The following is a 13,860-nucleotide window of genomic DNA, read 5'->3' on the forward strand; positions in this document are numbered from 1 at the left end:
TTATGCATAACAGAAAATAAAACAGTTCAGCTTCAGGGAATTCTGTGGGAAAAGTGATGCTCTTTCAAAATGCCACCCACTTCCAGCTGTGACCAAACACAAGCTGGCCCATCTCTGTTGCCTGTACCTGTGTGCTGACACACAGCAGTGCAGAGATGCTCAGCCTGGAACACGCTCCTATCATTGAGAATACAGGCAGGGTCTGGGAATGTTTTCCCGTCGTCTGCGGGAGAGGAGAAGCCGGCTCCCTGCGTGAGCACGGGGGGGAAGAGCTGTCAGAGATTTCAGGGAACAGTAGGAGAGAACCGAGTCAATTGTGAGAGGCAAACCTTTGATAAAGGGGGGGGAGAGACACTTTGTGCTTATATCTCCTCAGCGTTTTTCTGAATAGCCTCTCCTCTTATAAGGAAGTGATGAAGTGGCCCTAGAAGGGTATTTGGGGACCGCACCCTCAGCACTTGGACCTTGCTGCAATTTCAGTCAGTGACAAACTGTTGAAAGCATGGAAAGGATTTTAGCTGCCTTTATGAACTGCAACCTCTATTTCTACAAGCAAAGCTAATAGCCAAATCACTGAAAAAGAAAAAAAAAAATTGAAAGAAGGAAAATATCAGGGGATGTAATCAGAGACATCTAGTTGCAAATCAGCCCAAACGTGCAGTCCAGAAAAAAAACAATGAAGGAACAAAATAAGGCCTAGAAGAAGAATTAGCAAGAAACACATCCTTGACTAAACTTTTCAGCTTCACATTTGCAACTATAGACCTGGAAGGTGAAGAGATGTTTTGTGATTGCTCAGAGCAGGAATTGTGACCCTGTGCTCAGACCCATGATACTGAAGATGTGCAGAAAGATCAATAAAATCAACAATGGCAATGATATGCAGAGTGAAAACAGGCAAAACCCCGTGTATCTAAGTTATAAGAAAAGAAATCTGAAGGGGATATCTGCAAAAACAACTAACCAATGCAGTATTTGTGCTACCACCATATGCTCTGCATTTAATAAATAGGAGTATAATAATTCACCAACATCTAATAAATGGAGGAGATGAGTGCTGATGATTAAAACAGACCAACAGATTCAGTGATCTAGGGTCTTAGTACTGAACATCCAAAGACTTAATATTGAACATCCAAAAGCAGCATACATGAGGTAGATGAGGGTCAGGTAGTATTCATATGGCAGATAAGTGAAGATTCCAAATTGTGACCAGTTACTTCTGACCAAAAAGGCAAGTAACTCATCTTCAGATGAATAACACTTTCCTGAGCTTCAGGCAGAGTGAAGCTCTCCCAGAAACTTCCCCATATGGCTTTTGCTCAGCAGGCTGCAGTGCAAACACTCTCCAAAACCAGCATTTGAAGGGAAAGCATTTATTGAGTGGGAAGTGGATAATTCTGTTGAGTCTCTAATGGTATAAATGTTACTGGAGAAGGCATTCCATAACATAATGTTCGTCAGAGATTCAAGCCAAGGCAGCAGATGGAGAACATGCTGTCAGCAGGCAGAGGAGAAGCAGAGCTAAGCTTTGTGAGTCCCAGGGGAGTCAAGGAGAGCTGGTCCCTGCATGAGGCTCCTGACATAGGCAGAGAGGTCACCATGGCCCATCAGCAACGGAGACAGACAAAATCCTGTTTTGTTCAAAGCCAGTGATGATTGACAAGCTTCTCTAACCCTGAGCAGCCTGTTCTCTGGCCTGGCTGGTGAGTCAGAAGTTCTGTCTACCCCTGGCAACACAGCCCTGAGGTGGCATATGCCTTTATTTTAGAGAAGCACTGTACCAGAGGAGTACCTAGCTGTGTCTGGAGTAGATGAGACAAAGGTTAAAGCCATAAAATCCTTTTGTAAGGGACCCTATAATGTAGCTATTTACTTACCCCACAGCTCTGTCAGGTTTTATAAAGGCTACTGAGGGACTTATCGAATTTTAGTTTTTTAAGTGCAGGTGTTTCGGCTAAGCCGTTTGTGTATGTTCCTCCAAGGAGGTACAATGGGGGGAAATAAACTCCTGCAGAGGGGTAACTTCTCATCCCCCAAGAGAGGTGATCTGACTGGAAGGGCGCCTCTCTGTTTATAGCCTACCTGGCTTTGATGCCACTGCCACCAGGTAAGGGGGAATTCAATGAGATGGTGCTACAAACCAGCCTACACCTCCAGAAAGCTGTTCTTGTAAGGTTTCATGCAACACTTAGCAGGATGTGCCTGCTAGGTCAAAATCTGATCCCCGACGTAGTGTGTCCAGGACATAGCTCCCTCTCCTATGACACCCCAGAAGTGCAATGCAGTGAGATGAGACTGAAGCCTTGGGGGAAGCCCTGTGTGCACAACTTGGTTACAACAGCATGTCCTGAGGACACTGCACAGGGCCAGCTGGAGACACTTGTTAATGAGAATCCTGGTACACAGAGAATGAGAAATGTGACCTTTAGAAATTCAAATCAGGCTTGGCACATGTGTCTTCCAAATGACTGCTGTGACTCCCGTCAGGGCTCATGTGGATATGGGGTGTGTCTCAATGGCAGGCTCGCTGCTTGTTTTCCACGTGCTGTGACCCAGCCTCCTCCCTGCCACAGCAGCACAAGCCCTCTGCTCCACGTGTCCCTGAGTGTGTCGGGCCATGCTCACACGCTGAGCTGGGCTCTGTGACTCCAGGAGCTCCAGCTCCGCACCCTCAACCTGCCCACCCGGCCGGCAACGTGAGAGCGAGCACTGTGTGTGTGCCCAGGTGTGTGCACGGCTCTTCTGCAGTTCCTAGCAACTAAACTGCAGCCTCCCCACCTATCTACTCTTCCCTGTGCATCAGCTTGCTTATTCAAATATACCTCACTGGTGTCCAACCCTCTCTTTTCACCCTTTCACTCTTTTTTGCCCTTTTCCTTTCCCCTTGCCTCACTGAGATGCATTTCTGCTCTTGCTCACTCCTGGTATCAAGCCCACTGTAAAGGACTGTGATTTATGTGGAAAGAAGGGAAACCAGAAGGAAAAATACCTAAACAACTCCCATAGAACTTACTGCAGAAAGGTTATTGGAGCATCTGGGGAAAAGGATTTTCTACCAGGTAACTGGTCAAACTGTTCCTTAAAATCCTGTCTCTCTTAGGGAAGGTTTTCCTGAATGATCCCTCTCTTGCTAAGAAGGGAGTTCATGAGGCTACAAAATACCCTTGCAAGCTGTAGAAGAGAAAAATAAAAAAATTCCTCAAAATATAGTATAGAACCTTAAGCCCAGCATCAGGTTTCATAGCTTAGAATTGTGAGCATCTGAGTCAATTATCCAATAGTCTGATCTGGGGAAAACCCAGGAACAGGATGAAACAGGATATTTAATTTTATTATGGGAGAGATTATTATGGAAGTTCTGGCCTGCAGAGAATGTCTCCATGCAAGGTCTAAGTTTGATTGAGAGTCAAAATCTTACCACTTTCTTGAATTTCTCCTTTTATTTTCTCCTCTTTACATAATCCACATTTTATTTCCAGGGAAGTAGGTAGAAAATCAAACAAGTTAGGGAAAGTTACATTGTCTCATTGATGGCAACTCTGAATACATCAGTAATAAAACAAGCAAGACAGTGTATTACAGCTACAGAGTTTTCCTCCAAGATGTAAAAACTCCAAAAGGAGGAGATGGATATAGTGGGAAAACTACAATTTGTGGCACAATTACATGTGAGAAAAAGGATTCTGAACCACAGATGCTGAAAAAAATCAAACACATTACCAAAAAATCAGAAGAAAAAGAAGGGAAATAAACAAAAGATACACCCTATGAAAAAAAAAAAAAAAAAGAAAAAAAAAGAGTACCTAAGCTGTCAGGGAATACAAAATAACAGATCTATTTTAGGGCCACATCTGAATCTCTCTGGAAATGAGAGGTGGCTATTGCAATGACTGAAAACCACACTGGGTTTTAGTGCTGGCAGCACAACTCACCTAGAATGGGGAAATGCAAATTAAGTATCAGAGAAGGTTCATACCATGCTGTTGGCTGTCCTACCTTGACTACACTATCTCTCTATGCTGCAAAGATGAATGTATTTTAAAAAAAAAAGGAATATAAATGTTCTAGTCAAACCTTAGGTCATGCAAAGAGCATGTCTTTCTGGAGAAGCAATACATAAGTTATGTAACTAAACATTGTTTAATATATTACACTAAACATTGTTGTTCGTGCCTTTTCTTAGCACTCTCTTGCTTGGTTCCAGTGGACAGATCAGCAGCTGCAATGTTTTTTTTGTTTTGTTTTGGTTTTTTTTGTTTTTTGTTTTTTTTTTTTTGGTTTTTGGTTTTTTTTTTGTTTTTTTTTTTTTTTTTTTTTTTTTTTTGTTTTTTTTTTTTTTTGTTTTTTTGTTTTTTTTAGCAGGTAGATTTAAGAACTCCAGAAGGGGACTGCTGATTATCAATATTTGCATGGATTGTAATTTCAATGTATGATTTTTTATTACTAGTATTTTGTAACTTCACGCACTAGTTTCACATTACTTCTGAATCACCACCAAAAGTGACAACTTTAATTAGGTTTTTAAATATATACAAGACAGAGGGAGGCATTTGGAAGCCAAGCACATTGTATTTCTCCCTATCAGCCTCTAGGCAATCACTTGGATTGAAACTATGCCAGCAAATGGAACACTCCTGTGTACATACCTCAGTTTTACCCTCAGTGAACTGGACTTGTTCATGTAATTACTGATAGGGTGAAATCACCATGGAGAATGAAATGATCTCCTGAGTGAAGCTGGTATTTCCTCTGACTGTAAAATGTAACTATTTGACAGGGCATATGCTTTGGAGTTTATACAAGTGAAGTCTGTGAAAGCCAAGAGAACCTTCCTGGATGACGCAGAAAAATCCCAGAAAGTCAGTAACAAAATAAAGAGCTGCCACAAGTGTCACCCCAGAATTATACACAGATATTTTGCTTCTTTCTCCTGGCAGCTGTGTGAACATTGAAAGGTCCCACTTCAGGACCACAGATGAATCCCTCTGGAAAATGAAAGGAAGAGAACAAAATGTCAGTGGGGTTTGCCAGTGGACACAAGACTCACAAGGAGGGGAAATTACCAATGAAAATTGTGGAAGAGAACTGCTCCTGCAGTCACAGCACAAAGCTTAAGCTGTTGGACTGGCAGCAAAATCCATTGGCACAGAAATGGCACAAAAATCACCAAATCAGTCCTAATTTGATATCTGTGCTTCCTGATTCCACAGGAAAAGAACCCAAAGTCATTATTTTCCAGGTGTACATTTTGGGATGATATTGCAATGTAACCTTTAAACACACTGAAACAAACGAAACATATTGTGGAGGAAAAATCAACATATTTCTCAAATATTTCTTTTGTCCATATGGTTTAAAGAGTGAAGAAGAGCACCATGTTACTCTTCAGAGCCAACACAGCCCACTCTTTTCATGTTTATTCTTATTCTACACACTTTTTCTTCTGCTTCTGAAAGGGAAATATATGCATCTATTGAGAACTTCTAACAGTCTTGAGAACTGAACCTTATTATCACAAGAATGGGATAAAGTAGGTGGATGAAGAGGCAGCACATTGGGAGTCCTTTATCCAGCTGAACTTGTTAGATGGGTGATTGAGTGCATTTCTATTTTAAATGATCATTTATGTGCATTAGGCAGCAGGTCCACTCAGACTGTTGAGTTTACTCAGGGTTAAGCTGGGAGTCTTGCTTTGTGCATTGGACTCATTTTTTTTCTTTAAACAAGCCTACTGAAAGTTGACATTGGCACTTGGAAGCATTCTGAACAGCTGCTAAGAGTAGATCACACAAGCCATCACTGAGGTGTCATTCAGCTCTCAGAACTGTAAACCAATGTCCTTTTATCCTCTTCTCTGAGGAGTGTCTGAATTGCTGAGGGCTGAACATATTTCATTCTAGAGCTGCAAAATCATTACTATCCCTAAATTTTGCAACAACATCACTGGTTGCTGAAAAGGAGTTTCATCTTCTGTGGGTAAGCGGTGCACTTTCAAGGGTAACTTTTATGAATTACCAGCATCTATCAACAACAAAAGTAAGGTCTGTGATAGTCCAGAAAACATTCCTTGCAATAGTTTAAGTGCAGTAAGGAAAGTGTGTGCTTTCCTTTCCTCACCAAGATATGAACTTTAGCTCTACATTTTTTCAAAGCAAGCATTTATTCCTTCTAATTCTTTTCATATTGGGCAAAAGAATTCAGTATATTTTATTTTTCCAGAGGAAAAAAACATTGACAATTGCAATGAAGTAAGTGACAATTCATTCTTGCATCTCCTAAAATACAACCATTTGGCTCAAAACAATTAACAAAAGAGAACGTACACCAAAATGCTTTGGTAACTCAAGGTACCATGTTCTCATTGACTGCATGCAAGTCCTTCCCTGAGACACACAAACTTGTATCACAAGAAACCTTTTTTCCCTTTACCCACTGCATTTTTTCTTATATTGAATTACTGACAGAGGTGCAACATACTGCATAAAACATTCAAAGATATGCAAACATGTTTGCAGTGAGCAGCCACAAATCTACAGTAGCTGCCTGGAAAGCAATTTACTGTGAACACAAACATGTTCTCTACATCTGCTACATGCAGTTGGCTACATCCCTAAAACAGTTATTATACTATTCCAGAAAATTCTGAAACATGGTCTGTACAAGCTTGTGGAACAAAATGTTTTGTCAAGAATGCTGCTGATACTGTCAGTATTCTTCAAGGCAAAGAGCTACAAAGTGTTGGGATGAAATTAGTTTGCAATTGCAAATAGTAGGCTTCCTCCCTTTTTTTATTTTTTTTTTTTTTTTTTTAATTTGAAAAACGTTTTACTCACAGGCCCAAAAGAACCTACTTAGACATCTGCTGCCTCTTTACCTCTTACCCAGCACAGGACATGATGTTCAGTCTTGCATAACCCAACTCCTGCTTCTTCTTGCATGATGACCCCAGCTGATCCAGTCACCAACACTACCTTCCCTGGAGGCTCCAGGCTTGAACCCAAAGGCATCTCACAGGAGCACAAACACAGGGATGGGAACAGTATGCTTCAAAAGGATAGTGCTTGTCATACAGAAAAATGACAGGATGGTTTAGCACTCTCCAGGGTGTCCAAAGCCAGTAATGTGAAGAGCATTCCCTCATTTGCTGATGCAGTCATTATGGGGTTCTCCTCAGACTTGTACTAGAAACCTGTGATAATTAGTCACAAACCATCTTCACCCTGCAGCACGTGGCACAGATTCTGTAGCTACCAGTACCAGTGACATTAGTTTTGACACATATTAGGGTTACAAAGTTTATTCTTGTTGATGCAAATTTTGATTTTGACATAAGCCACTTATTTTTCACTTTTGCTTAAGAAAACAGAAAATTGCAAGCAGTCATTCTCAATCTCTTTGCTAAAAACCTCAAGAAATATCAGAAAATATTCTGCTGTAAAAGAAGATTGTTTTCTGTCATGGAAAAAAATGGAAGAAATCTATTCTCTTCTGATTCTTGTGAACAAATCAGTTTTATTAGCAAACATAACAGTGTAAGAAATAATATAAAAAAACTAAAGATGCCCTATTTTCTTTGCCACAAATTGCTACATACTCTCTAATGACTCTGGGTGCTCTGATTATTCACTTAGTCTCTTAGGATACACTTTCAGCCAAAAAGATAGTAAATAACCTTTTAAATCAGATATTAAACCACCTTTTCCCCTAAAGCACATTACAGTAAATGGATAACAGTAAAGAATAATAAATAGAAAAGTTAGTAATAAATTCATTACTGCAAAAGAACAAAACTAGATTTCCTTTCTAAAATTATTTTTGTGACTTATCAGTCCAGTTGATTTGGCAGGAGAATGCTGCTAGGATTTACATGTATCTGTTTCGAATGTACTCTCTGTACATGAGGAAGTCATCTCTTCCCAGGGGCTGCATGTTTCCTCTTCCAGCCTGAATGTGTGCATGGAAAATCTCTATCGATTTCCTATCAGCTCTTGGAGGCTGGACTTCGTAAATATTGTCTTGAGAAAAGGAGGAGATGCGTATTCTGGAAAAAAACAAACATGCAGAATATTTGGAGCTTTAGGCAAAAAATTTTCCACAGAGAGAGAGGAGTATTTATTTTCCTTGAATTATACAGAAGTGTCAATGAGAGGGCAAGTTCCCAGTAGATAATTCATTTACCTAGATTTTTATCACTACTGCAGACCTAGTAAGACCCAGCTTTCCAAGTAGGGTAATTAGGTAAGTTGTCATTAATCTCATTACAGAATACCTTCTCACTTCCCTTTGCCCTGCCCTCATTTCTTCATCCTTCCTCAGATCTGCTACGGTCAGTAAGTACCCCAGCTAAAGTAGATCTGTGCCATGCATTATAGCAGATTAAAGAAAGACTTCATTGAGCTTCCACTTAGTAGCAATTATAACAAGTGAATACACTCTGAGTCAACACAGAGAAAGGACTAATTAGGTAAGAAATTTCCATCTAATTATCAGGAAGCAGACAATTTATTATAAGCAACAGCACTCAGGTATTTTATGAATATATTTTTTAAATCTTCTTCATCCAGCAAATAACATATTTGAATCCTAATAGACACATGGGTCAAAGCTTCCCATGTAAGAAAGTAAAGTGGCAACTTACTGTCAAAGTTCACTATTTCATAAAGCAAACATCAGCCAGCTCAAATGCATATTGCCATATTCTACAGAAGCCACAGTCATGACTCACTATCTGTGTGCTTTTCAGGAGACAAGAAAGTTATTTTTGTGCATAGAATCTCTTATTTTGAAGGTGAAAAAACAAGTAAGAACTAGAGCACTTAAGCAAAGGGAAAGCCCTTCTATAAATAAAATGCCCTAATAAAGTCCTACTTGCACCATGTGCACAAACTAATGTTTGACACTGTTTCTAAATTAGGATCTCCATTGAAACTGTCAAAAAACTCTTGCTCCCTCATTTTGCAGCCTTTTATTTTAGTAAAATATATTGTATTTTGGATGTTTCATCATGCGACAGTTCATTAGTCTTAAAAAATTACTGCAGCGTGTCATGTAGGATATACTGTGCCTATCTTCCAGTACAACTAGAATATGGTATATAAAGCAAAAAGGTTTCCAGATGAAAATAATACTTTTCAATTTTATATCTCTACTTTCCATAGCCATACATTCATTTGATTACTGTTTGATTGCAATCATAGAATTACTTATACAAGTATACTATTGAACTTGAGACAATAAAATCACTGGTCCCCCACAGAGTTTGGCCACATACTCTAAGCTTTTTTTTTTTTTAAACAATGTCATGTGATAGTTTCTTCTCATTATCACTTCTGATTTATTTAAGGTGGATGTTTTCAGAACTGGTAAAAAACCTTAATCCAGGTGTTTTAAAAGTAGATTTTTTTTCCAAAGCATCCATATTTTCTGCAGTCCTTATTTAACCAGTGAAAAGCATCCAAGCTGAGACTCTAGTAATGGCATTTGACATTAGCACACTGTACTAACTTACCAATGTTACTATCCAACAATAAAAGATGTCACTTACTCAAATATAACTGGTCTGTCTGGTCCACTAGCAAGTGGGCAATTAAGTAAAGTGCAAAACAGAGCCATTACACTAAATTGATGCCTTCTCTATTTATTGATTGGTTTCTAAAGATACAACATTTCTGAAGCACTAATGACTCAAAAATCCTTTCCTTAGGTACAATGGAAGCTGGGCAGCAAAGGGCATTTAATTTTGCACATTTAATAACCAAATCTCAATTTTCCTCCTACTTGCATCAACATGATAAAAATATATTGAAAGAACCACATGTTCATGAGTGCCAACTTTGATTAATAACCCTGTATTAAGCTGTAACTATTTGTAGAATACTTGTCTTATCCAGTCATTTAATTAAAAGTTATTTCTCTAACATATTCGTGTAAAAATCTACTTTACTTGATAAGTTTAATATAGTACAATAGTCATGAAGGAGAGCACATTATTTATGACTTGGCTATCAGGTTTCCTTAGAGATCTGTAGCTTTATGGCCTCCCAGTGAAAATTACGTAGACAGGAACATAAGCTTTATGTCATGAAGGACAGCACCTTTGACACACAATTTTCAATTATTTTCATCCCACTTATGAGCAGGCTTCCTGGTGTTATGGTTTCACCAAGAGTATCATTGTCTCTACAGGAACAGATACAGTTAAAACCTTCAGTTATAATAAGGATGTTCCATACTTCCAAAGAGAAGTTCATGATGATGTAGATTAGCTCTCAGTCAGTCACCAGAAAGCCACTGCATTTGTTTCAACATTAATTAGTTCTCCTCAAGTCTCTGAAGTATATCTAATAAGTAATCAAAATCTACTTTTTCACCTTGTTTGAATCCTAAGCAAATATCCACGAAGAAGATCAGAGGGCTAGAATACCTCTCCTATGAAGACAGGCTGACAGAGTTGGGGTTCTTCAGCATAGAGACAAGGAGGCTCAAGGGAGACCTTATATCACCTTCCAATGCCTAAAGGGGGCTGCAAGAGAGCTGGAGAGGGACTTTTTTAAAGGGCATGAAGTGATGGGACAAGGGGGAATGGCTTTTAACTGAAAGAAGACAGGTTTAATTCAGGCATTAGAAGGAAATCCTTCACTGTGAGGGCAGCAAGGCACTGGAACAGGTCACCTAGAGAAGTTGTGCTTGCCTTGTTCCTGGCAGTGTTCAAAGCCAGCCTGGATAGGGCTTTGAGCAACCAGGTCTAGTGGAAAGTGTCCCTGCCCATGGCAGGGGCTTGGAGAACAGGATGGTCTTTAAGAGTCCTTCCAACCCATTCTATGACCTGACCTGAAGCACAGGCACTGAAGACAGCTTGGACTCTGATGTATGCACCAGCCACACTTTGCTAAGGATGTTTAAGCTCCTCTTTTGTGCTACAGGGAATCAAAACACTCAAATCCCTTTTCAGGAGGGAATAAAGTTTCTTGTACTCCTAGATAAACGTATGAAGTACATTTGAAAAGGTCTGAGAGTGTATTTTTACAACAGTATTATTTATATCATACCAAAATGAATACTAGGGAATTAGGAACAGGTGCACTGTGTCAGCCAACAGTAATTACACTACAGTACTTAGAGTCTGTCTTCATACACATTATAATAGATTGTGCTAAAAGTAGTCCAGCTCTGTTTAGCTCTAAGTAAAATTCCATCTTTTTTTCCTTCATGCAATTTCTAAAAACAAAAAGAAGAACTTCAGTATCCTTCCACATCCTCCACTCAACTTCAGTATTATTTCACTGCATCACTTTGGTCCCTGTTCAAGTCCCCATTTTTTATTTTTAGTCTATACTTACAGTTTCTAAATTCAAGACAGAACCTTCTCTTCAGTATTTATACAATTCATATTTGAATTCAGAAATATCACTACAGCAACATTATAAAAATAAGAAATATTTCTTTTTTTGTAATGGCTTCATGAATTTAATTAAAATGGTCAAGTGTTTAAAATTGTGAAATGTGGGGTTATTAAAAAGATTTTCTTGAGAAGTGTGGAAGAGACAACTAACCTAAACTTAAATTATATCTCACTGCTGATATGAACACAAAATTTTAGACTGAGTATATAATTTTACTATGAAAAGAACTAGGGTTTGATTGCATTTGTATCATATATGAAGCAATGACTTGAGAATTAAATTAGTCAGATTTTTTTTTTCAATTTAAAAGGTATCTAACATCAAATTAATAAAAGTTGGTATAATTTTTTAATTTCTTCAAGAGCTCCTTGAGAAACAAGTGCAAGCTGTGCCTCAGCTGCTCTTACTGAAAACCCTCCCTATCTCCCTAATCTTGAGTACACTTATGTTCATTCTATTGTATTTCTTAAAAGTGAGTATTCTCCAAGGCAATTCCTGATTCAGAGCAGCCATTCTAACTCTAAGTGAAAGCTTCCTTGTTTCAGAGTCGAACAACATGCCTTTTAAGCATGGCTACATTTGTGACTTTAACTAAAAGAACAATCTGTCACCACCTTAACATATTAAAACCTTTTAAAAAAGTTACAGAACAAAATCCAAGAAAAAATTTTAAGCAGTCTAAGGATATACTGTAATAAAAAAGAAATCACCAACTCTAAGACATTCTATTTCCTCTCTCATGTGCATAGAGGACCATGTTTGGTAGAACTGGCAAGGAGAGATCTACATGACTTCAAGAGAGGAGTGACAGGAGGCACGATCTGCGTGCCCTTTGACTTTTACACTTCTACTATTCAAAAACACATGGAAATTACTTGGGAAAAGAGAAAAATTAACATCTGACTATCCCAAAGCCACCAGAATTCTGTGCAGAGACTCACTTTAATGTGTTCATTTTACAGCAGCTCAGCATTGGGAAAAAAAATTACATTTAAAGGGGTAAGAAAGGAATTATTATCTCCTACACTGTCTTACATGCTGGGAGATTTTGCAATTACAAAAAAGAAATTGCCTTCATTCATAGCAAAAGAATACTCTTCTTCTTGCAAAATATTTTCTTAATAAACTTGTCCATTTAAAACATTCAGGCTTGCTCCCTCATATTGAAAAACAGTTTTACAGTTTGCCAATCTAATTTACTACTTGAATACCCATTAGGCATGTTTTATTAGAAAACTACAGGCTCATTTACCTACAAATGTGGTATCATCACTTTAAATGTAGGTAATACCAAGTAACTAAACACTGCTATTAGACAGTATTGTCTCATACACAGCATTACATCTGTTTCATGTCATTCTTTCTCAGTCCAACTGAGACTCACCCAGTCTCTCTCCCTACTTAGGTATAAATGCTGTGTTTAAGGTTTCCTCACTTCACCAGCACAGAGGGGTGGACAAGAGGCACTATAGGGAACAAAGTTGAGGCTTCTGTAAATCCACGGACTGCAGAAAAGCTCTTGCAGCTCTAAGAAGTGGCCACGCTGTTGGATAAAGGATCATGTACCCCAGCAACAGAAGTAAATAAAATTCTGCCTTGCCTTGGTGAAACTTTAAGCTGCCTACACTGCAGGAAGATGTCAACTGGGAAGGTATACTTGATCATCTAAATTTTAAGTCCTGGTTCAATATTAGTATGACATTTGGATAACACCATGACCCTTTTTATACGCTTGTACTAACAAATGCAACTTTGACTGTCTTTTAGTGAAGAGTAAGCAAGAAGAAATTACCCTCTAAACTCAGTAGATTCACCACTTTCTGTTAATTCAAGATTGCTAAGACTTTTAAATACAAACATTTTGGTACTACAAAAACTAAAAAAAACAAAACAAAAAACAAGACTCCCCAAAAGAACACAAACAAAAACTAAACCCCCAAAAAACAAAAAACCCAGTTCTTCATGCTATGCATTGAAACCCCTTATGCAGTAAAGAAAATGTAAATGTGACTCTAAAGCAATTTAAAATCAAGTTTACCTATCACTTTTCATAACTAATGACAAAAGCAAAATCAGGCTAATGACAAAATCAAAAAGGAAAAAGAAAAAGAAAAAGAATACTTACAAATTTATGACCTTATCCAAGGGCCGCCTTGAACAAAATTGCTGGCTGCCCTTGTCTTGTTTATGCTGACTCTGTCCCAGCTGAACAAACCTGTGAAAAGCAGTAGATTGAATAATACATCAAAGATATAAAAATAATTATCCCCCAAAAAATCATTAAAGAAAATGACACTAAGAAATGAGATTTTGAGTCATGCTATGTAAGTCACTGATCATGATGTACTTTGGTGAACAAGAGAGATATTTAAAAGTTCATAGTGGGTGCATGCATGAACTAAGAATCTCCTTTGAGAAAAGATTTGCTCATCAATTGGTGTCACCTAGTATGCCA

The 13,860-nt window shown here is 38.4% G+C and overlaps 1 protein-coding gene across 2 annotated transcripts in view; it reads right to left on the reverse strand.

Annotated features, from left to right (window-relative positions):
- Nucleotides 1–4,367: 4,367 nt before the first annotated feature.
- FIG4 (FIG4 phosphoinositide 5-phosphatase) overlaps nt 4,368–13,860 on the reverse strand; it is a 54,718-nt gene continuing 45,225 nt past the window's right edge. For both annotated transcript variants that reach the window (XM_053972645.1, XM_053972646.1), the window contains 2 exons: nt 13,531–13,620; nt 4,368–8,044 (listed from right to left, as the gene is read on the reverse strand). In XM_053972645.1, coding sequence (XP_053828620.1) covers nt 7,867–8,044; nt 13,531–13,620 — 268 coding nt within the window. In that variant the 3' untranslated portion in view covers nt 4,368–7,866. The remainder of the gene's footprint in view (nt 8,045–13,530; nt 13,621–13,860) is intronic.

The sequence above is a fragment of the Vidua macroura genome, chromosome 3 (genome assembly GCF_024509145.1).
Source record: "Vidua macroura isolate BioBank_ID:100142 chromosome 3, ASM2450914v1, whole genome shotgun sequence".
Classification (NCBI taxonomy): Eukaryota; Metazoa; Chordata; class Aves; order Passeriformes; family Viduidae; genus Vidua; species Vidua macroura.